We start from the raw sequence: 23,502 nt of genomic DNA on the forward strand, positions 1-23,502 counted from the left end.
TCTATTCTGTGCACTTTCCTTTTTGTGAAAGGAAAACAAAGCATATGAATCATTGGATTCATATTGGTTCACAGCATTGTGAACTCTGACCTATTTTCCTCTGTACTTTAAACAGACGAGAATTGTTTCACCAGGTTTTCAGGTTTCTCTTGACCATAAAGGCTGAAATCTCCAGTTTTGTCATCTCACTGTTTTGAAATCAAAGAAGGATATAGCTGCCAAACAGTAAGCCAGGACAGAAGATCCATAGTATCAGCAGGGAATCGTCTATCAATTTTATCAATCAAGCAACCCACATATCTGCTTTTTGTGCTGTCAAAGGCAGGCTGTAGTGTATGACAATCAAACAGTTTATCTGCTTTAAAGTTGTTACCTTCAAGGGGAGCTGAATAAGACAGGCTCTGAAGGACCACGATGGATTAATATCTCTCTTAGGACCTCTTTACTATACTGAACCACAGGTTGGACTGTGGAGAAATTCAAGTCTTCCTTTGAAAATACTGTGAGAGAGGAACTACATGTCCCTCTTGAGTAACAGAAGGCCACACAGTTGAATTGTCTGACAACAATAAGAAGATCTTTGATTTTATCAGAGTCCTGAGTGCTGGAGGCAGCCATGTGTTCTAGCACTTTGAATTCACAACCACCTCACTGTATGTGACTGAGTAAACTTCATTGTTGGCTTCTCCAGCTGTTTCTGAAACTCGTGAAGTGTGTTGCTTCTTACAGCAGAGTTGCTGGAAAAAAAATTGTCCTCAAGTCTTTCTGGAACTTTCACTTGTTCTACAGATCACTAGCAGCAAGGGCAAGCCGGTAAGATGTGCAGTGCGTTACTTACAGTATATCAGTGGACTCACCCAATATTAAGGAAAACACACGACTTGTCCATACAGCAGCATCTAACTCTTCTAAGAGTGTGCTTGAAATAGCTTGATGCATTTCTGACAAACCTTTGTCATCCAGATAGCTTCCATGGTTTGATCCATCAATCTTAGGATGCTTCAAATAAAGACATTCAATTTCTTTCATGAATCTCACGAGTTCAACGAAATTTGAATTGGCTAACTCGTTTTCGGCAACAAAGTATGCCACTTTAAGTAGCCCTTTAACCCCATCCTCACCATGTAATTGTTCAGCTTCAATTGCTTTAGCCATAGCATTGTTGAAATTTATCTTTGCTGGCTTTCGCCTCAGTATTTCTTTTGTGAATCTGCTCATCATCGTCATTACATTTTTCAGTGTCAGGGGCTTTTTTTTCTGTGGGAATCACCTTCTTCAGAAGCAGACTGTCTTTTCAGCCAGTGCTCCATTTTTTATCTGGTTTACTAACTAGTTTTTGAGATTTTCACATTGAACAAATGTTAACTGACCGAATCAAAATCAACCCGTTTTCTATCCCTATTCGTCCATCTATAACGAATGCAAGACGTGCAATGCAACCACACAAATAGTGTAACATCAATGAATCATGCAGGAGAGCCATGCAACATGCTGGGAATATTCAATACAGTATGACAGAGAATTCATGTGGATTGATTTAGGCTAATTATACTTGGGAGATAGCTTGCCAATAAATGTGTGCAGAAAATTCTCATATTATAAATGCTGGATTTTTGAGAATAAGTAATATTGTGTGGCATACTCGCAATCCAGCACTGAAATTCAAGCCCTGATTATATATCACAGGACTGTGAAGCTTGAAATGTTGTCACTTTACCAAAGGAAGCATGAGAATCTAGAGTCACAAGCAACAGTATCCTGAGTTTGAAATATCCAAAAATCTTAAAACCACCTTAAAATAAAAATACAGTCAACCTTATCTGTTCCTCATGTCAGCTTATAGTAATTTTGACTCATTCTTCCTTATAGTATTGCTTACAGTTGGAGACATTAGAGAGTTTGAACAGATTGATCAGGTCCTTCCATAACAGTTCAGTTGAGTGTAGACATGACCAATCCAAAATGTAAAATATCTTCTTAGCAATTACATTTGTGAGATCACCAGGGGCAGAGTTATAGAAGGATGATATGTTTCTAATTATATGCTACATATATTCGTTGTGAACCTATTTCCTAAATAGATGGATAACCAGAGGTTCAAAATGGCCACCATCTCTCATTAAGATGATGTGAAACACTTTCTCATCTGCCAGGCTATACAAGTCGAGTCCTGATAGGTCTTTAACAAAGAAGCCAACTTGGTAAAAGCATGGAGGATGTTTGGAGTAAAATGGTGAGGAAAGGAAAAAAACTTGCGTTATAGGGAGTTTTTTTATTTTGATTGTGAGTTGTCTTATAAATTTGGATACTGGATTTTGGATTCTCGTTTCACTTCCTGGTTTTGAGACACAGACTGTTTACATTTTATTAATACTGGATAGCAGCATCTCGTTTGATTTCCTGGTTTAGACGCACAGCTTGTTTACGTTACTGGATATAGTAGCATAATATATCTAGTAATTAAGATATTGTAGAGTAACAGAGCGGTGGCACTGTGGCTAAGGATCTGCACCTCTGGCTGGAAGGTTGCCAGTTGAAATCCTGCAGCCAGCAGAGGAATCCTACTCTGTTGGGCTCCTGAGCAAGGCCCTTAACCTCAGCTGCACCAGGGGTGCTGTACAGTGGCTGACCCTGTACTCTGACCCCAAGCTTCTCTCCCTGTCTGTGTGTCTCATGGAGAGCAAGCTAGGGTATTTGAAAAGACAAATTCCTAATGAAAGAAATTGTATATGGCTAATAAAGTGATCTTATCTTATAGAATTCTGGAAACTGATAGATGCTCTGACCAGGCGGTTTTGGAATTATTGCTCTTACAACCTGTCAGAAGTTCTAAAAAGGAGAAAAGGGGACTTTACCGCTTTGTGGACTCAATGCTGACTATAACTCCACTGAGATAAAGTAAAAACAGTGGTTATTTCAAAACAAGAGATACCTTGTGTAGTTATTCGTATACATTAGTTGATGAAAATACCACCATAACCTGTCCCCAACCCCTGGTTGCATCACACATTGTAGATCTACTTGTATGTTTAGAATTTTGTATGTTTATTGTGTGACCTCCTTTCAGCTCAGCTTCAGCTGAATGCATGACCTGACATTCTCCTCCTCAGTTCATGGTTTTGTCTATAACAACAAGCCATCCAGGTCAACCACCAAGCTTAATGGTTAGGATGAGATTCTTTGTTGGAAGGCAGTGTTTAGCTTTCACCACAAAAATACAGGATTAGGTCTGAAAATATGTGCATTTTGGCTTCCGCTTCTCTACTGGTATATTTTGCTATATTTTTAATCTCTTAAAATCTTTTTTTAATATGTACTTACCTCTTTTTATTGATCTTTTGTTTTTATTTAATGTGTTGGATTCTCTCCTCTACATCTGTGCTATGGAAACTGCCTAGTAACCTGCTCAACAACTTGGAAGTAACACCCGCACTTTTACCATGGCTGTTTTTGTAAAGTACTTGGAGAAGCACTGCTATTTGCCTCGTGTATCTAAAGCTTTACTCTGGTCCTGCATTTGCTCAGAGATCTGGGCTGTATTGTACATCCAAAGTACCTGCACACGTGTGTTTGGGGGGAGAGGGGGCAGTATGTAGTCTGTGGCATCTGGCTGTATTCCTACCATCTGGTCAGATTGGTGTAAACACATGAACTGCATTTTATTCATCGTGGAATAAGCATCAGACTGTTGTTAGCCGTACCTGTAATGCTCTACCGTCTAAGGAATTCTTTTCTGTTTTGGTAAATCGACATGACATTGAATTTGCACTCATAAACACCAGCTCACCAGGGTTAAATCAGAAAACTGAAACACTAAATCATTAAATCATATTATTAAATCAAATTTAATGATTTAAATATTTACAGATGTGCTGACATTCTGTTCATAACTGAGATCTGGAAACAACCAAATGAGTTTATTTAATTGAATCAAACTGTTCCTTCAGGTTATGTAGGGAAACTACTCTCTGTTGGTCACGGTTGTAGTTTTACCTGTAATTTACAGGCAGGATATAATTATCAAGGAGCTCTGTGTTTACTCTGCCACCTCCTTTAAATAGTTTGCTCTTAAACTCTGTGGCCCCACTCCTTTGTTGATCTTACTTGTTTATCATCCTCCTAAGTCCTGCCCTGTCATTTTATCTTAACTATCGTACCTACTTGCAACACTAAAATATGACCTACCCAGTATTAATAATGCCTGGTGATTTTAAAATTCATGTTGGCTCTTTGGACTGTAAGTTTGCTTCTGATTTTTTACCTTGGACTGCTTTGATCTTACACAATTAGTGAATTTTCCCACCCACATCTGTGGTCAAAACCTTGAGCTTGTTTGTGCTTCTGGCCTAAATGCCTCTGAAATTTGTAATATCCATGACATTGACCTACAAATGTCTGATCACAAAGCTGTGTTATTTAATGTCAGTGTCACTCTTTCTTCAGTGAGATGTAAATGCACAATCTGTTTTAAAAATCTGTAATCTGTGAACCACTCTGATTTTTCAAATGCTGTACTTAGTTCTCCCCTTTTACAAGACTACCTTCTTGTGAATTTAATATTGCTTTGACTAGTATTTTGGATAAACTAGCCCCCCTAAAACTCCTCTCCGTAGAACATACCTGCTCTTAGAAACTAACTGGTTGGAATCTGGGGCACTTAAGCAAACAACCCAGCCTAATGATTGACACACAGGTTTATAATGAGCACTTGCAAGTCTAGAGAGCAGCTCTAGTTTCTGCCAGATCCTCCTATATCTCAGATGCAATTAGCTGTAAACTAGGAAATCATGAATCATAAACTGCCTGACAGCTCTACTCTCTCTTCCACCCCTGGCCTCTGTCTTCAGTTTTTGCAATTCTTTCAAAGACTGATGGAGATCTACAGTTATATGAGTTAGCCACAGCCTTGTACCGAGGTTCGCCAACAACTGAGTGGTTTGCCAGCAATTGTATCACTCTGCTGCTCACCACTGGCAACCCCACTGAAGCTAAGCAGGTGTGAGTCTGGTAAGTACCTGGATGGGACACCTCCTGGGAAAGCTAAGATTGCTGCTGGAAATGGTGTTAGTGGGGCCAATAAGATGTGCTCACCCTGTGATCTGTGTAATACCCCATTATAGTGATGGGGGACACTTTACTGTAAAAGGGTGCCTCCTTTCGGATGAGACATAAAACAGTTGTCCTCACTCTCTGTGGTCATAAAAACCGCTAGTCTCCTCCCCACTAATAGCTGATGTGTGGTGAGAGTAATGGCACACTATGGGTGCCGTTGCATTGTCCAGATGAGTGCTGAACACTGGCAGTGTTGGAGGTCAGTCCTCATTACCTGTAAAGTGCTTTGAGTTGATTTTTGGTACATTTGCTGCCTCAGCACAACATGACACACGTTTTTTTTAAGATTCTGTTGTCGGACTGCATTATTGTAACAATTAGAAATGTTAACAGTAAATTCTGTGAGTATATGATAGCTTTTGTTAAATCAAACAACCAGTGATAACTGAAGTTTCTTATCTATTCATCCATTCTTCCGGTATCATTTGTTGGGTGTTTTTACCATTACAAATGCGTTTTAGACTTAAAGCAGTTAGCAGAGTAGGTGGGTCTAATAAATGCAAAATGATAAACTCAATAAATTGCATGAATATTGAGAATGAAGTCCAGAATAACACATGAATGAAAAAACATAGAATTTCCTCAAATTCATAGACTGAGAATCAGTTGCAAAAGAAACATTCTCTGGTTTAATATTTACATTACTCAGTGTCTTGACCTCACTGGGTTGCTCAGAGTTTCCCCAGTAGGAGGAATACAACATTGTGACATGGCTACCTCTAATGAGGTATGCCTGAGCACATGAACAGACCCCAATGGAAACAAGAATTCTGTGAGGTTTTATTTTAGTATTTTTTTTTAACTCAACAATAAAGAAACTCCTGATCTTAAAGCCAATCTATCACTGAATCTTTAGTTTTTAGACATATACCATCCCTAGGTTAAATGAAAACCATGTGAGAATGTATCTCTCACCATTCACCAGTTACCTAATTAATCAGCTAATTCACCACATGTAAGACTATATTGTACAAGATGTAGGAGCCTGAACAACCTTTAGTTGTAGGTCAGAATTTATGTGATAATTAATATGTCACTATCACTGGCCTGCCACAGACATATAGTCTGCCACAAATATTAAACTGTAAGAGATCATGCAAATTTAGGCATCCAGTCCTAGAGTGCACATGCTCTGGGAAATGGTTAGAGACTTCAGGATATAGTCTACCCAGAGCTGTGTGATGACAGCACTGTGGAAAAGTTATTCAAATCCAAAAACCACAGAATCACCACAAACATTTGGTAACAGAAGAGCAGCAAATATTAACAGTCAGGTAGTGCAAAAAACTAAGATCAAATTAAAATAATGATCCCCAAAATATATACAAAATATTGATTAAAAATATTTGGTATTGCCTGGCTTGAAGTCTTTGAAAGTGGAAGAACATGCCACAGTAAACATAATATTGTGTGCTCTATACACTTAGTTTCAGACATCAAATTTCAAATTGCACTTTTTTGCACTTTTAAAAATATCTTCCCATAATTGAGGGTCAGTACATTCATAAAACAAAATGCTGGCAATGTCACATAGGTTTTATGTACTTTTAACATTGTTCTGCTATAAACATGTAAACATAAGAGTTGAATGCTCAATAAAAATGGTTAGGTTAGTAAAATACCACAGGGATCTCTGGTGTGAGCACTGTCTAGCCTGTGTTAATATTTTAGATTCTAGTATAGTTGGTAAACTAATTCTATGGTGATACCAAAAGTGGGCATTGTTTTCAAAATAATAAAGGACAAAACTCAAGAACATGCCAAAAGACCTGGCTGGTGACATTTATTTTAAGTAAGGGAAGGGTATAACATAAAGGTAGCAAAACCTAAACTCTAGATATAAGTTATATAAAACTGAACTTTTAGAAGCTATCTATGAAAAGGACTTTGTTTTCACATCAGTTCTGTAGTATTTGAAAAAAAACAATAAAAATGGCACACTGAATATTAATATAGTTGAAAATGCTAAATACTGTTGAGAAAATGTTTCTTTGTATTCCTCTCAAGACGCAAAACACACTCAGGAGTCAGCTGATGCCACAATGGAGGTCTTTCTTTTTAGTCCATGGGAGTTATAGTATTTTCAGAGTGGTACACATTTTTTTCTTACATCTGTTATTAGATGTTACCAGTAAAAGTAACTGTCTTGTATCTTACCATTGTTGTGTTTTTCATTATTTTGAATTGTCAGTGCACCTATCGGAACCCATGCCCTGCAATTTACTGGTTGCTATGGTGATTGCTTCCAGCTTAGGATTGCCTGTCACAGACAGTGCTTCTCAAAAAACTTAGTTAAGAAGAATGAAAATACACATGTACAAGGCCTCACAATTTCCACCCCAACATTCCCCCGTACCCAGTGTGCCCCACAACCAATTGTGTCTTGGATCTTGCCTCCGGATAAAGCCACTCTCCTCAATAGAAGGGACTTTGAGTCTATTTCAGACTATGCCGGTGTATAACGGGGTTCCAGGGATGGCTTGGCAGACTTTAAGGATGCCTCTTGTTGGAGTTCAACAGCTGTGTCTACAGTCTTTCCTCCAGATTCCATAGCCACCACTACACTTCACTCATGTCTCTCCCTCACTTGCTCCCTGTCTCCCCTGGTTTAACTGTCTAGCTCCTTCAGAAATTTCATAATTTTTTCCTGGAACAATATGTTCCTCTCTTCTACCATGCCACTACAGGTGGTATGTCATGTGATAACTGCATCACCCATTCTATCATCACTTCAAATAGTATCAGTCCTGTCATTTGGTTTGGCTTTGCCCTAATGCACCATAGAATGGCAGGCAGCACCAGCCATCCTTTGCCTCTCTTTGCCGTCTCTTGCAGTGCCTTGCTAAGTTGTATTTTTAGCTTTTGGTTCTCTACCATGCCTGAACTCTGGGGGTAGTATGGGATGTGGAACCTTTGCTGTACCCCCAACAATCCCAATGCCACTTTCATAGTTTTCCCTGTAAAGTGTGTACCCTTACCTGCATCAATCATGTAAGCAGTCCTCCACTGTGGGAAAACTTCTGTGCCTAGGAACTTTGCTGCAGCTATACATGCTTTACACAGGAATGCTTTTGACCCACCTAGTAACTAGATCAATTATCACAAATTCATTCCCTCCACTTGGTGACAGTGGCTCAGTAAAGTCTTTCTGGAGGTGTGTCCACAGCCCTGTGTGTTGGGGTGCATGCCCCATTTTAACCTTAATTCCCTGTCCAACCTCATTCTATAGAAATATTACACACCATCTGGGGTAATCACTATGTCCCTGCTCATGCCAGGCCACAAAAAGACATATCTTTGAACATAGCATCACAAAGGTTAGCTGTCAGACACTCTTCAGGGGCCCTGTTTAGTATAAAGACTTGCCACTTCCACAGCTTCACCACAGGTGTACTGCCTGCTTTCTTAAACGTGAAGGAGCTAACTCAGTTCTACAGGGAGAATTTCCACAAGTCACTCGAGCAAAGTGGAGTAGTATATCTGGAAAGTATGTCCAGAATGTTGTAATGAGTGCTCATTATGTCCACCTTAATGTCTGAAAAAAACGAACAAACAAACATATATATATATTTATTTTTCCACATCTATAAACATGTTTGTTTAAAATACGTGAATATTTTTCCCAGCACTAATTTACTGTACTATCCTACAAAAAAACAACACAATAACCTTGCCAGCAAAATAGAGCTTTTCAGGTGGTTTCCTTATCTTGGCCTCATTGGATACCGTCATAACTTAGTTACCAATTGAGTTGTATCATGTGGATAAACTTTCAGATTTACAAATAATACAAAGCGAACTTTCAACAGTAGAACGGGTAGGAAAGATGCTAAAAATCTCATTCAAAAATGGTAACATGATTTTTATAAACCACTACAATATTATGACCAGCACAGCTTTCTCTTCAGTTTGATGGCTTCACTGACATTTACTGTACATCAAACACAGCAGTCCTGCTTTCACTATCTGTGTCTCTCAAATAGCCTCAGTTTAGCATATATTTTGAGATTAAGAAAAGAAATTAATAATCACTGAATATTTTAAATACCACATTATGTGAGCTTATTGGCCTACCCTGTGTTAAACTAAACTAGTAAACTGCAAAAAAAGGTTTTCAATGCCATCTGTTGTAGTTATCATAGAATAGCAGTGCCCAATGTGTAAGACAACACATTTTGTATGTTTTACATTTCCTGTTTTTTTAATTGTGTTCCCATTTTGCTTCACTGTAGCAATTGACCATTTAAACTGGATTGCAGCCTATCTTTTTTTATTCTGATTGTTGTGGTTCTTTTGTTATTACAGATGAAGGTGCCTTAGTACGGGCAGCAAAAACTCTTGGTTTTGTGTTTTCTGCAAGGACCCCAGACTCCGTGATAATAGAAATTGTAAGTACAGGACATACCAGAAATAACATCATTATTGTTGGACTGATGTTTTGCCAAAACAGATTTTTACACACAGTTTTTAAAAAATCAGGTTGAATACTGTAATTAAGACCGTCATTATGACTCGCCTTTGTGTTTAAGTGTGATGTGGGGCATTGTGTTTCATTTTTGTAGTTAAGTCAAGAAATATTCATTGACTTTTATTTTAATTTATCTTTGGGTTTTGAATAGAAAATTAAATGTATATGTATGCATCATTTTGTAATTTCAGAAAATGGGAAACCATAGTAAGGGTATTTTGTATTTAATATCCTTGGTTTAGTATATTTTTATCTTTGTAAACTTGTAACTGTATTTTGTTGAAAAAAAACAGCCATCTACAAACTCTTCTGAATGATGTTGCTGACAACATTATTTATTATCAAGATAAAATAGCAACCTATAATTTTACTTCAACATAAATATGATATTGCCCTTTGTTGAGTTGAGTGGCTGGGTGGAGTGGTGGCACTGTAGCCAAGGATCTGTGCCTGTGGCTGGAAGGTTGCTGGTTCAAATCTCATGGCTGGCAGAGGAATCCTACACCATTGGGCCCCTGAGCAAGGCCCTTAAACCCAGCTGCTCCAGGGGCGCCATATACATGGCTGACCCCAAGCTTCTCTCTCCCTGCCTGTGTGTCTCATGGAGAGCAACCTGGGGTATGTGAAAAAGTCAAATTCCTAATGAAAGAAATTGTATATGGCTAATAAAGTGATCGTATCTTATCAGCCCGTGTGCCTTGGAAGTGTAATGCAGATAAATTACTGTTAACAAGGGACAATTTTTTCTAAACCTACAGAAGCATTTTTGCACTGATTAATATTAATTTATTTTATAATAAGATTGAAGTCATTATTCAAAATGGAGAAGATACCATTTATGTATTCAGTAGTTCCTTCTTTTGTGTTTCTCAACTCTGAGTGATTCCATTTCACACATTAGCCATCAAAAACATTTTCATTTAACATTTACAGTACATTAACTACATAACCTCTAGAAATTCTGTTAAGTGTATCTGTTCGTTTAAAATACTTTTCAAATATTTTTTTACAGCGTGTAGGTTGATTTCTGTATTTTTCTTTATACCTAAAATAATGAGAACATACACTTAAACAACTGATGATTCACAAGGAGGTACAGTTGTATGCAAAAGTTTGGGCACCCCTGGCCAAATTGCATGTTTTGTTGATTTTCTAAGTGAAAAAAAGTTAACACAACCTCTGCAGTAAACAACCTTAAACTTGACATGTTTCTGTAAACATTAATGCACATTTATTTCATTTAATTACTATTTATTTCCTAAATTTAACAGATTGAAAAAAATAAAACTGTAAATGTGGCATGTTCAAAAGTTTGGGCACCCTTCCAGTTGATCCACTAGTGTTAGTTTTTTTTGTAAGGTCTCAGAACTTAATTGACTCGTTAGGCCTTAATTTAAGTCAGGTGATGACAATTCCAGAGCTTCATAAATTCTCTGACTCTTCTAACCACTAAGCAGCTGACTGAGGATCAGAAAATAAAGATAACTGACTCCTACAAAGCAGGGGAAGGCTATGAAAAGATATCTAAATGCTTCCTCCTTGCTTTTTCTACTGTTCGAAATGTAATTAAGAAGTGGAAGTTAAGGGGAACTGTTGAAGTCAAGACAAGATCTGGAAAACCAAGAAATATCTCAGATAGAACTTCTCGTAAACTGGTCAGGAATGCAAAGTAAAACCCCTATATCACTGCACAGGAAGGTCTAGCTGGCACAGAAGTAGTGGTGCACTGGTCCACTGTGCAGCTTTGCTTGCTCAAACATGATCTGCATGAAAGAGTCATCAGAAGGAAACCTTACCTGCGATCTCATCACAAAAGTCAACGTTTGAAGTATGCAACACAACACTTGGATAAGTGCTGTGGTCTGATGAAGTAAAAATTGAACTCTTTGGCTTCAATCACCAAAGGTACTTTTGGAGAAAGAAAGGAGAAGCATTTGAAGAAAAGAACACCTTGCCAACTGTTAAGCATGTGGGGTTGATCTATTATGCTTTGGGGTTATGTGCCAGTGGCACAGGAAATATTGTGTGGGTAGAGGGAATAATGCATTCTACTAAGTATCAACAAATCCTGGAAGCTAATGTCCCACCGCCAGTGCAGTGCAGAAACCGCCAGTGCAGAAACTGAAGATGGAAAGAGGTTAGATATAACAATGATCCAAAACATACCTCAAAATCAACCATGAACTACTTCAAGAAATGAAAGATTAAGGTTTTGGAATGGCCTTCACAGTCCCCAGGCTTGAATATTATTGAAAATCTGTGGGTAGAATATTTCTGAACTAGAAGCATTCTGCAAGGAAGAGTGGGAAAAAATCCCTAAAGCAAGAATAGAAAGACTGTTAGCTGGCTACAAGAAAGGTTTGAGGCTGTGAGTTCTGCCAAAGGGGGTGTTACTAAGTACTGACTGATAGGGTGCCCAAACCTTTGCGCATGCCACATTTACTGTTTTATTTTTTTCAATCTGTTAAATTCAGCAAATAAATTTTGCTGAAATATGTCAAATTTAAGTTTGTTTGCTGCAGAGGTTGTTAACTTCTTTTCGCTTAGAAAATCAACAAAACTTAATTTGGCCAGGGGTGCCCAGACTTTTGCATAAAACTGTACATAAAACAAAAAGAGAACAAATATATATATATATTTTTATTTGTTAATTTACCAACATTTTAATATTGTATTTCTCCCAGAGAAGCTTCAAGCTAAGGCCACATACTTTATTCTTTCAAGATAATATGTTCTTCAGACCAACAAATTAGCTATTCACATTTTTTCTTTAAAAACAGAAAAATAATTTGATGTCTGAAACATGCATTTTAATCTGTGATTTCATATATTTTTAAGCATGTTCTGACAGTGCTTGACTTGTTACCTTGCACATCATACTTCTTCATCAGACGTGTATTGGAAGCTTTTTACAAGTGTCTACTTAGAAGTTAACACCAGTAATGGTACTGTATTTGGCAATTTGCACACTGACCAATCTATCTCCTGCTGTCTCCTGTTGTTCTTGACATCCATGCCAAACAAAGGCTACCCACCCTGTTTCTATTAATATAATGTTGTTCTGCACCTAAGTGTTGCACTTTCCTAATATGCCTACTCATCACTGTTGTAACCCAAAGAATAGATTATGGACAGTGCCCAAACCCTTCAACAGCATATAGAAGGATATCTGCTCTAGAATTTCACTGTTTTTCTCAGTGATTGCCTCCATCTCTTTTTTTACAGTAATTTAAACTAATCTCACTACCAATCAATTTCAGTTTATCCCAGAATAGTTCTCCATCTGTGTCCAAAGTAGTCCATTTTCTCATACTCCATTTTCTAATATTCTTCATTGAGAACTTCTAGGATTTCTTCCTACACTTTGTTTTGTATGTTTCTCCGTCTCTGGAAACCAAAGCCTGATCCTTGTACTGATCCTGATCCATTTGCTTTTTGCTGTACTTTCTCAATTTTTTTTCCTCTCTGCACCTAATTAATTAACATATCTGTTATATTGTTTTGCTTGTTTTACTTGACTATTTGCACACTTTCAGCAATTGTCTTACCTCTACTTCTTGCTCATATGGTTTTTGCCCTTTTTATTTTTTTCTCATTGACCTTTAGTACTTTCTCAGTAAAAATTGAAGACAACTGATTAGTGAAACCTCTGTTTTCCAAGCATTCCTTTTGCATAATTTATCACTTACATTCTCATATTATCTTTCACTATTTCTTACAACACAACTAGTTGTAGGTTCTATTACTAAAACCTGGTGTTTTCATCAACTAATATTCTAACCTGTTTCTGTCCTAAAGCATCTAGACTAATTTTGGAGTGTCATAAGGTGTGAATACTTAATAAATCATGACAATTCTGTGTTTACTTTCAAAAACAAATAATAATTTACAAACAAATAATTTCCAGAACTTTCATTTCACTTGGACATTGTAGAGTAATTTCTATAAATCAGTGACAAGAAACCACAAATACATGCATTTCTATTTGGGTTTGCAAAATAAATTGTGAAAAAAAGGCAAGGGGAGTAAATACTTCCTGAAGGCATTGTCAGGTAAATCATGAAGCAGTTAAGTTTGTTTAAATATTAGAAAGGAATTAAGGGTAAAATATAAAAGAAAATATTTTTATAAATGTTGTTTTTAATTTCTCTTCAAGAGTGGACAAGAAGAAAAATACGAACTGCTGAATGTACTGGAATTCACAAGGTAATGTTTTCTCTGAATGTCAAATTTGTTGTGTACAATACAGATACTTAACTGCTTAAGTGTCCCTGCTGAACTACTTCCCTGTGAAGCAATCATTTTACTAATGTGGTCTTTTCATCATGCGTGGCACTATCGATCAACCATTTTGACATATTCCTATTCCTCCAGCCAGAAATAAATAAAAAATGTAACTGTTTCTTTCTCCTGATGGTAACTAACAAATTCAGTAATAGGTTTATTCCATGCTGAAAAGAGAAGAGAGAAAACACAATGTTTCACCTGTGTTTCACAGTCGAAACATTTTCTCTCTTCTCTTTTCAGCATGGAATAAACCTATAACTTGTTCCACTGTAACAAATTGTCATGTTTCACATCCTTGTGAAACAATCATGACGTTCTAATCCAATCAATGGTTTGATGTTTTTTTTTATTTCGAAACCATGATCTTGACATGCAGGTGTGAAGTAGAGTTAACAGCTTACGCATACAGCTGACATTACAGGTTGTGCGAGCCATGTCGCTTTAACATTGGAACATTGGTCCTTTTTTACAAATGTAAAAAGAGGCGATACACAACATGTTTCCTCTATAGCTCTTCAGTTTACAGAGAAATTCCACCAGAGCTTCATAACATTGTCCAATAATACTCTTCTTGTGTCTAATTTTTAGTTTAGCAGGATTTGTGCGATAAGCACATTGTTCAATGGGGATGACATTACCCATGTCTATATCACAGTACAACACCTGTTTGAGTTGGGAATGCCATACCATCTCTATTGGATTTAAATCTGGGGATTCAGCTGGAGTTTGCACCTAGTTTTCACAAGCTGTCTCTTGTTGACTTCCCGTTTCTTATCATCTTGATCATTTGGTGTGAGAGAGTCTTCTTGATTTTGGCCATACCAAAGATCTTGATCTCCTTACCAAAGCTATAGTGCAGTAAGTTGTCTGTCCCAACAAATGGTACAGATAAACTTGTACTATACTGATGAGCTACTATCTGAAGAAGGCTTCACAGCCAAAACGTTGTGTTTTATCTCTTCTCTTATCAGCATGGAATAAACCTATTACTTGTTCCCTTACTGTAACTACTGGATGATTTCTTTATCTGTTTCAGCTAAATGAGGGGAATTAAATCAGTCAGATTCTCGGAATGCCAATTATTAAAATAACCCTTGTTCCTTTATTTGTTTAACTTAAAGAATTGCGTGAAGTTTGTAATGTAACTCTGAACGAGTTTGTCAAGATTATAGTTTCAAAATAAAAAAATCAAACCTTAGATTGCGTGAGAACATCATGATTGTTTCGCAAGGATGTGAACTTTGAACTTTTTGTGATATTTAAAAATAATACCAAATTCAGTATAGTGTCAATAATATTTATTATCAGTAATAACGACAGTAGTGGCGGTACAGTAGTAGTTTGAAATTATTCGTTGTTATTAATAAATCACTTAGCTTTGAACATGTTATTTAGAAATATAAAAAATATCAATATAATATTTTATTTGTGTCCATAATATTTGTTATTTTCAAAGAAATTTGTATTTGTTAAAAGAAAACTCATGGCGACAGCTGGGTTCAAAGCCCCGACTTCCAGCACGCAAGGCACACGTCTAAGCCATTCGCTTAATTTGAGCTACAGTATATGCATATAATTATATCGTTATTAATTTCTTTAGAAACGCAATTCTATATTATATTCCCTATTAATCAAATTCTAAAAAGGATGTGTTTTTTTACTTCGATAACAAGCGTAAGTATTCACAGAAATGTTTAAAATATTATAACTTTTTACGAAGTATATGAACTTAATATAGTCAGAAGGAGTAAGTAAAAACTTTTCCAAAATAACCACAGTATGTAACCTTTAAGACTTTGATGCTTAAAATGTTTAGGAAGAAAGTGGAATACTGGTGTGTATTTTTTATTTAAACTACCAATACCAGCCATATACAGTTTACATAATATGTTTATTTTAGTTTATGACCTTCAAACGCGTTATGATCCTCTTCTTTTTATGCTCAGCTACTAAAATTTCCCTTAAGTTGTAAAATTCCATATAAATATTCAGTACTAAGCAGATTAAAACATGCACAGTAAATAGATTAAATGATTAAATCGTTTCACTAACAACCAATGCACCACAAGTACCCCTGTCAGTCATTTTGGCCAGCCAAATCACGTACCGCAGTACACCAAGGTGTACTGTGGGTAATTTTGCGCTGTATGGGGTTGTACAGTCTGGGTGTGGCGAGACAAAGTTGTATTGTCAGTATGCTTAAAAGCCGCTTGTAAGACCAAGGTGACTTTCTGCTATCTAAATCATTTTTTACAGCTTTTAAAGTCACGCAATGTTTGAGTTAGGCAAGAACACGTCATTGTATCTTGTTTTTTATTTCATTTTTTAAAATAAATATAAGGCAACCAGCAATCAAATGTCCTGTTTTTTCTTAACACTTGTTTTTCCATACTGTAGTTTGAGTCTTTGTGTAAGCTGTAAGTTCTTTTTACTTCTTAATTAAACATTTGAAACACTTTAATTTTGTAAACGCAAACGTTTACGTCTGCGAAACACCTGATCATCTACTGTAAAGATTGCAGTGCTTTGTTTGTGTATATTCCAATCGCAGTGGGGGTAGGGTATGTGGGAAAGGTTTAGGCTGCAATTGAATTGGGGATCTGTATTCTTCATTTTCCACTTAAGCGTATGGAGGAGTGTCAGCTATCAAGGAGAGCTCCCCCCACAGACAGATTGACAAAGCAATTGGGAAGTGTTAACTATCCAGCCATTACAAGTCTCTGCAGCAGCCAGTAATAAATCATTTTTTTTGTCCTGATGGTAACAAATTGTCCCGTTCCACATCCTTGCAAAACATTCATGATGTTCTCATCCAGTTAAAGGTTTGATTATTTTTTTATTTTGAAACCGTGATCTTGACATGCAGGTGTGAAGTAGAGTTAACAGCTTCAGATTTTAAAGATTATTAATGATATCATCCGTGTCACATTAACATTGGAATGTTCTTACAAGTGTAAAAAGAGGCGATACACAACATGTCTCCTCTATAATTCTGCCAGTGTCACACAACATTGTCCAATAAGTCAGAATCTCAGAGTGCCAATTGTAAAATAACTCTTCTTCCCTCCTTTGTTTAACTAAACGAATTTCGTGAAGAATTCCTTAATCACAATACTATAACTTAATTTATCCAGATACACTAATTCACGCCACAGCCAACAACAAGCTATAATAGTGGACTATTTTTATGTATTCAAGTATAAAAGAAACAAACCGAAAGTAATACTCTGATCCCGTTTTGAACCATTGGGTGCAGTGCTTTGTCCACTACCACTATAAATATAAAGTGATGTTAAATCACTACAACATTTATCTTTTTACAATAACAGCAAGTGGTGTTCTTACTATGTATTCTTAGAAAAGGTTAAAACATTATAACTTTTTATGAAGTACACAATGTAAGCTTAATAATCTTAAAACAAGCCTGTTAAAACCAGAACCCGCTAAGTTACAAAGTTAAAGACTTTGATGTGTAAAATATTTATGAATAATTAAATTATTTATGATAAAGGTGGAAGGTTGCATACCTTTGTCCAACTGAGCAATCTTGCTTTTATAAAACATACCGACTTTTTAATGTTTAATGATTAGCATGCTGTAATACACAGTTTAAAATTATTAAAAGTCTAAAGAGTATACAGCTTACATTCTTAATTGGATAAAGATTGTCCCTCTGCAGTGACCGGGATTCGAAACTAGACGTTTTCTGGCAACAGCTCAAATGCTGTACATGAGACGTTAAGCTTTATTAGCTCCACCTGGTGGTTTTACAAGGTGCTTCCCTATTATCATAATTCAATTAAAATGCGGTATAATGCGGTATGATGCACCACATCTACCGCGTTTTAACGCAGCGTACTCTGCGCATTTTAAATGGCTGGATCTGTAGCTATGCAAATAAAAAAAAACAGTGAAAAATGCACGACATATCAAGTAGTTTGGATTCTATTTTCAAAATAACTTTCTGCTTCCTCAAAGACTAACTTTGCAACCACACAAAACCAGATATAGAATTGTAACTGGTGTACCTTTATAATTCTGAATAATGTGTTTTTGTGCATACAGTGTTGATACTGTTTATTTTTACGGATTTGTTCTCTCACACTTAACACTGCAAGCCTGTGGGCAAGATAGTAACTTTAGTTTTGTTTTCCTCATTTTCAGTTCCCTTTAGCAATGAAAAAGATTATTTTAACACTTGCATTATAGATAGATACTTTATTGATCGCGTGAGGGAAATTGCAGTGCAACAGCAGCTTAGCACAGTCAACACAGCACAGTGTAACAAAGTGATACAATAATACAACAATACAATACATACAATACATTCAGTACAGTCAGTGAGAAGTGCAGTAAAAGTAAGAAATGGATTATACAGAGTTGCTCACAGTACAAAATATACAAAAATAGACCAGAAAGTACAGTACACAAATAAGTTGTATTGCACATTATAAATATATTGCACAAATCCCTAGCATATATTGCGCAAAAAACAATTGTAAACAGGAAAAAAACAGATGTAAGCAGAGAGTTTTATGTTTAGTCCAAAAACAGTTCAATGTTGCCCCTGCCCAGACACACAGTGGATGAGTTGTACAGTCTTATGGCAGAAGGCAAGAATGACCTTCTGTAGTTCTCCCTGTTGCTCCGTGGTTGGATCAGCCTATTACTGAACGTGCTCTTCATTCTCACAAGCATGTCATAGAGGGGATGGGAAACGTTGATGGCCATTATTTTGGACACCATTCTCATCTCAGCCACTACCTCAAAGGGGTCTAGGTCAGATCCAGTGACACACTTTCTGGTTTGATGAGCTTGTTTGGCCTGTTAGCATCCCCTGCTCTAATCCCAGAGCCCCAGCACACAACCCCGTAGAAAATGGTACTCGCTACAATCGACTGATAGAACATATGGAGCATCTTACTACACACACTACTCCTCAAGAAGTAAAGTCTGCTCTGACCCTTCATGTGGATGGCCTCAGTATTCTTAGACCATTCCAGTGTATTGTCGATGTGCACTCCCTTGTATGAGTCCATTATCTCCACGCCACTCCCATGGATGCAGTAGATTGGACTGTCTTCCTCCTGAAACCTATCACCAGCTCCTTCGTCTTTGCCACGTTAAATTGCAGGTGTTTTTCCCCACACCACTCCACAAAGCTGTTGACCATTTCCTCTGTACTCTTCCTCCTGCCCACCCTTGATACATCCCACAATTGCAGAGTCATCTGAGAACTCCTGCAAGTGGCACAACTTTGAGTTGTATTTAAAGTCTGAAGTATAGAGGGTGAAGAAGAACGGAGAAAGAACTGTTCCCTGAGGAGCTCCTGTGTTACTCACTACAGATGCAGCCATTCAAAACGTGTGGGGTATTTCGCGGTATACCAAGGTGGGCGTGTCGCATCAAAACGCAGTATCATGCGGTGTAACGCGTCATTTGACGTCATACTGAAAAGTATCCGGAATCACCTTGTAAAACCGCCAGGAGGAGCCAATAAAGCTTAACCTCTCATGTACAGCATTTGAGTTTTTAAATTTAAACTGTGTATTACAGCATGTTAATCGTCAGTCATTAAAAAGTTGGTATATTTTATGAAAGCAAGATTGCTCAGTTGGACAAAAGTACACAACCTACCTTTATCATAAATATTTTAATTATGCAGAAATATTTTATGCATCAAAGCCTTTACCGGAGATATTACTAATAGCATTAATAATGAATGACTTTGGACAAGCTGTAAACTCAAAGTATTACGCTGGTCCACATTCTTTCTAACCGTCATTTTAAACGAAAATACTTTTATTTTTTTCTTTGACAAACACCACAGCATTTCGTTGATCTAACTAACGAGGACAGGACATTAGCTAGCCAATATGATAAAGGAATAAATGACTTTTTTTGCTAATTTCTTTAGCACATTTGTACAAGCACTTGGAATCTGTCCAAGCCCTACTTTGTCAGGCATTTTCTTTTACTATAACGGACATAAAAACTCCCTTGCTTTTAACAGAGCGTTTCATAATTTCTAACAACGAAAATTATTTAAACGGCAACACTTATCATTCAACCAGAGCTCAAAATATCACAAGGATCCTCAAGAGATCAACAAAGACTGTATTAAAAGATACTTGTATCAGATACATGAGAATCCAAGCTTTTTTATCTACGCTTTCTTTTCCGTATACCAGAGATTATGGTACCACTTCAGAAGGGTGTCAGCCACTCAGATTCCAGGACCGGAATTATCTGTTTTATAATCGAGAATATATGTAATCATGTATCTAAGGAAATTAATAATGATATTAATTTAAGGATCTAAATATCTAAATCTATGTATCTATATAGCTGGTAGTATTACTGTATTTCACTTTTTGGTGGAATTTCTTTGTAATTTGAAGAGTTATAGAGGAGACAGGTTGTGTATTGCTTCTTTTGACACTTGTAAAAAAAACATTCCAATGTTACTGCGACACGGAAAATAATGTGGTGTATTGGTCGTTAGTGAAAAGATTTAATCATTTAATCTCTTTACTGTGCACATTTTAATCCGCTTAGTATTGAATATTTATATGTAATTTTACCACTAAAGGGAAATTTTAGTAGCTAAGCATAAAACGCAGAGGAGCATAACGAAGGTCATAAAGGTTATAAACGATATTAATTTAGGAACATAAATGTATTATGTAAACTGTATGTTGCTGTTATTGGTATTTTAAAGAAAAAATACACACCAATACTCAATTTCTCCCTAAACATTTTAAGCACCAAAGTCTTACATGTGGTTGACCTTCCGACCATATTACTGTATTATCTGTATTGCTGTTTCAGTGCGTGTCACATGACTTGCCTCGGTGGCGTCACGGCTTAAGTGACTGATTTACAGTACTGTATAAGGTTGAGGTCGGGTGTTCAAATTCAGCAATCGCTATGAGTTTTCTTTTAACAAAAAACACTTCTTTGAAAAACTAAAATAGCAAATATTATGGACACTACAGTATATTGATATTTTTTTATATTTCAAAATAACACGTTTGTACTGTATGTACAGTACACAGCGGTACCGTAGGTTGAACTGTAGGGCGCAAATCCACCTCAGCCCAAAAGCATTCGCCTGGTGCAGCACGGTTTTCATCACTCTCTGCAGGAGTGCTTGCTGTGACGAATAAAACCGGTTTCACAGGTATTTTCAAAGTAGAAGGGGTCAAGTCTTCCAGCGGGAGGGGGGAACAAGCTGCCCACCTGTGTGGAATGCTACAGAATGCTACAGAACCCTAAACAGACAATACACACTAGCCAAATATTTGACCAAGATATCCAGACACAGCTGTATGAGCTCCACCAGTAAAACTCAAAGTATTACGCTGGTCCACACTATTTGTAACCGTCATTTGACTTTATTTTTTCATCAACAAAAAGTAACACCCACCACAGCATTTCGTTGATCTAACTACATAAATACATACATTCGTTTCATAATTTCTAACAACAAAAATTATTTAAACTGCGACACTTTTATCATTCAACGAGAGCTCAAAATATCACAAGGATCCTCAGGAGATCAACAAAGACAACAGAAAAAGATATGTGTATAAGATACTGTCCATGGGAATCCAAGCTTTTTTATCTACGCTAAGAAGTAGTCTTTAAAATTTCTTCATTACATAGTGAAGTCAAAATTCCGGGATGTGCCTATATTAGTACGCTGGGCAAACATTCCGAGGTCAAATTCTTCCAGCATGGGGGTACCTTTAAAGCGGAGACGACGGCACCAAACTTTTTTGGCGTGCCCTCTCTTTAAAGCCCTGGCCAAATATGAAGACAGTACGTACAGTTATAATTCAAACTGAATTAAAAACTACACATCCCAGTTACCATGGTGGTGCTTGTGATCATTGCATTTAACCAACGAAACGGTAGAAAAATCAGTCACATGACTTTGGGGCTGAGTTTCGAAAGCTTAACCTATAAATAGAAATAAATAAAGCAAAATTTACACGATAGGCTACCTCAAACTGTCAGTTACACGACTGTGTATGTCGCTTAAGCCACTCCTATTTGGCTTTTTAATTATGGAGGCGGGAGGATGCCCCCCCCCCCCCCCCCGGGTGCCTGATTTGTCGCCATCTTTAACCGTTCCATGTCCGAATCGCAATCTTGACAAAGCAATGTAGGAAATGCGTACACAGAAATACAGAGAAAATAAATCATTTCTGACATCTAAAATCAGTTTCTATCAAGGTCTCTAAAACGAACAAGAAAAAGAGGATTTTCGGAGGGCAATTACGCTGTGTTTATGTAGAATAAGTGATTTATGAGCAATCTAATTTCTTGTTCGTTTAAAACAGTGAAATGTCAGCTGCAAAAGATCGCACCAGAAACAGCACTCTCTCTGCCTGTCATAGACGTTCAGGAAAGGGTGAATGAAGTCATGTCAAGTGAAATAATTCGGTGATCAATAATAACAGTTGTAGGACAAGAAACAAAAGATAGTGAAAACTTAAGCTTTTTAAGGCTAAAACTAAAATTCATTCTACAAATTAAGGCAAATGAAAATTCAGGATGTTAAAGTGCTAGAGGTGTAAAAAATACAAAAATGCACATGAGCAAAAAGTTTTAGAAATGGAGCAGGTGTTACTTTGAAATAAGCAAACAGAAAAAAGCCACGACTATATATAGTGCAGAAGAGGGATGCAGGAACACATCTTGTAGATATACAAAAAAATCACAAAAAAGTGTATGTTACGAAAGAACATGCAAACATGTTCATCATGTACATGAACATGTACATCAATTTCCCTTCGCGATCAATAAAGTCTTATCTATCTCTATACATGAAACAGAGTGAGGAATCAGAAAATTAGCATGCATAAAAAGCAGCAATTCTGTCAGTGAGCCCTAAATGAATTAATAGCAAACATGGTTTCATGGAGGGCATTCAGGTAGATTGCCAGGTGAAAGGATTTGTAAATATATTTTGTTAAAGCAAGTCAGTTTTTCCGCAACACATAAAATACATTTTTCCAAGAAAGTTTAGCCTTTGTCACTAATGAAACCACTAAATAAAGACATAAATATAGAAATCTTAAGATTTTTTTTATTCAATGTTGGTAGCAGGATGAACTGTCAGGTTGAGCTAAGTGTATATTTTGTCACAGAGTTGCTGCAAGATGTTAACAGTGAAAAAAGTATTTAGAAATGAGTTATTTCAAGAAGAAATTTTTCAGAATAATTGCAAATCTAGCAGGATAGAGAAAGCACAGAAAATAGGCAGTTAGATTGATCAGATTAGTATGAAAAGCCATTTAGCAAAGAGGGAATGAGAAGAGTGACAAACTAGTATACTTTAGATCTTTTTTTCTGAACCAGGGAAAATCTGATAATGTTTCTCTATAACAATAATAAAAAACTTTATTTTATATATCACCTTTAATAGTGGCATCTTAAAGCAATACAGTAGATGTAAAAACAGTTAAAAGGACCACAGATTACAAAGTAAATACATATAAGAAAGACAAGCAGTTAGAGGTGCTATCAAAATTAGAAAATGAAGCAGATACAGACACTAAGTCTTCTGAAAAGAAAGGTTTTGAGGTTAGATTTAAATGCACTCAGGGTACGTGACTGATATCACT

The 23,502-nt window shown here is 36.7% G+C and overlaps 1 protein-coding gene across 3 annotated transcripts in view; it reads left to right on the forward strand.

Moving 5' to 3' along the window:
* atp8a1 (ATPase phospholipid transporting 8A1) overlaps nucleotides 1–23,502 on the forward strand; it is a 372,853-nt gene that overhangs the window by 243,069 nt on the left and 106,282 nt on the right. For all 3 annotated transcript variants that reach the window (XM_088910036.1, XM_088910046.1, XM_088910027.1), the window contains 2 exons: nucleotides 9,418–9,500; nucleotides 13,737–13,786. In XM_088910036.1, coding sequence (XP_088766162.1) covers nucleotides 9,418–9,500; nucleotides 13,737–13,786 — 133 coding nt within the window. The remainder of the gene's footprint in view (nucleotides 1–9,417; nucleotides 9,501–13,736; nucleotides 13,787–23,502) is intronic.

Source organism: Atractosteus spatula, chromosome 1, assembly GCF_055471065.1.
Source record: "Atractosteus spatula isolate fAtrSpa1 chromosome 1, fAtrSpa1.hap1, whole genome shotgun sequence".
NCBI lineage: Eukaryota > Metazoa > Chordata > Actinopteri > Semionotiformes > Lepisosteidae > Atractosteus > Atractosteus spatula.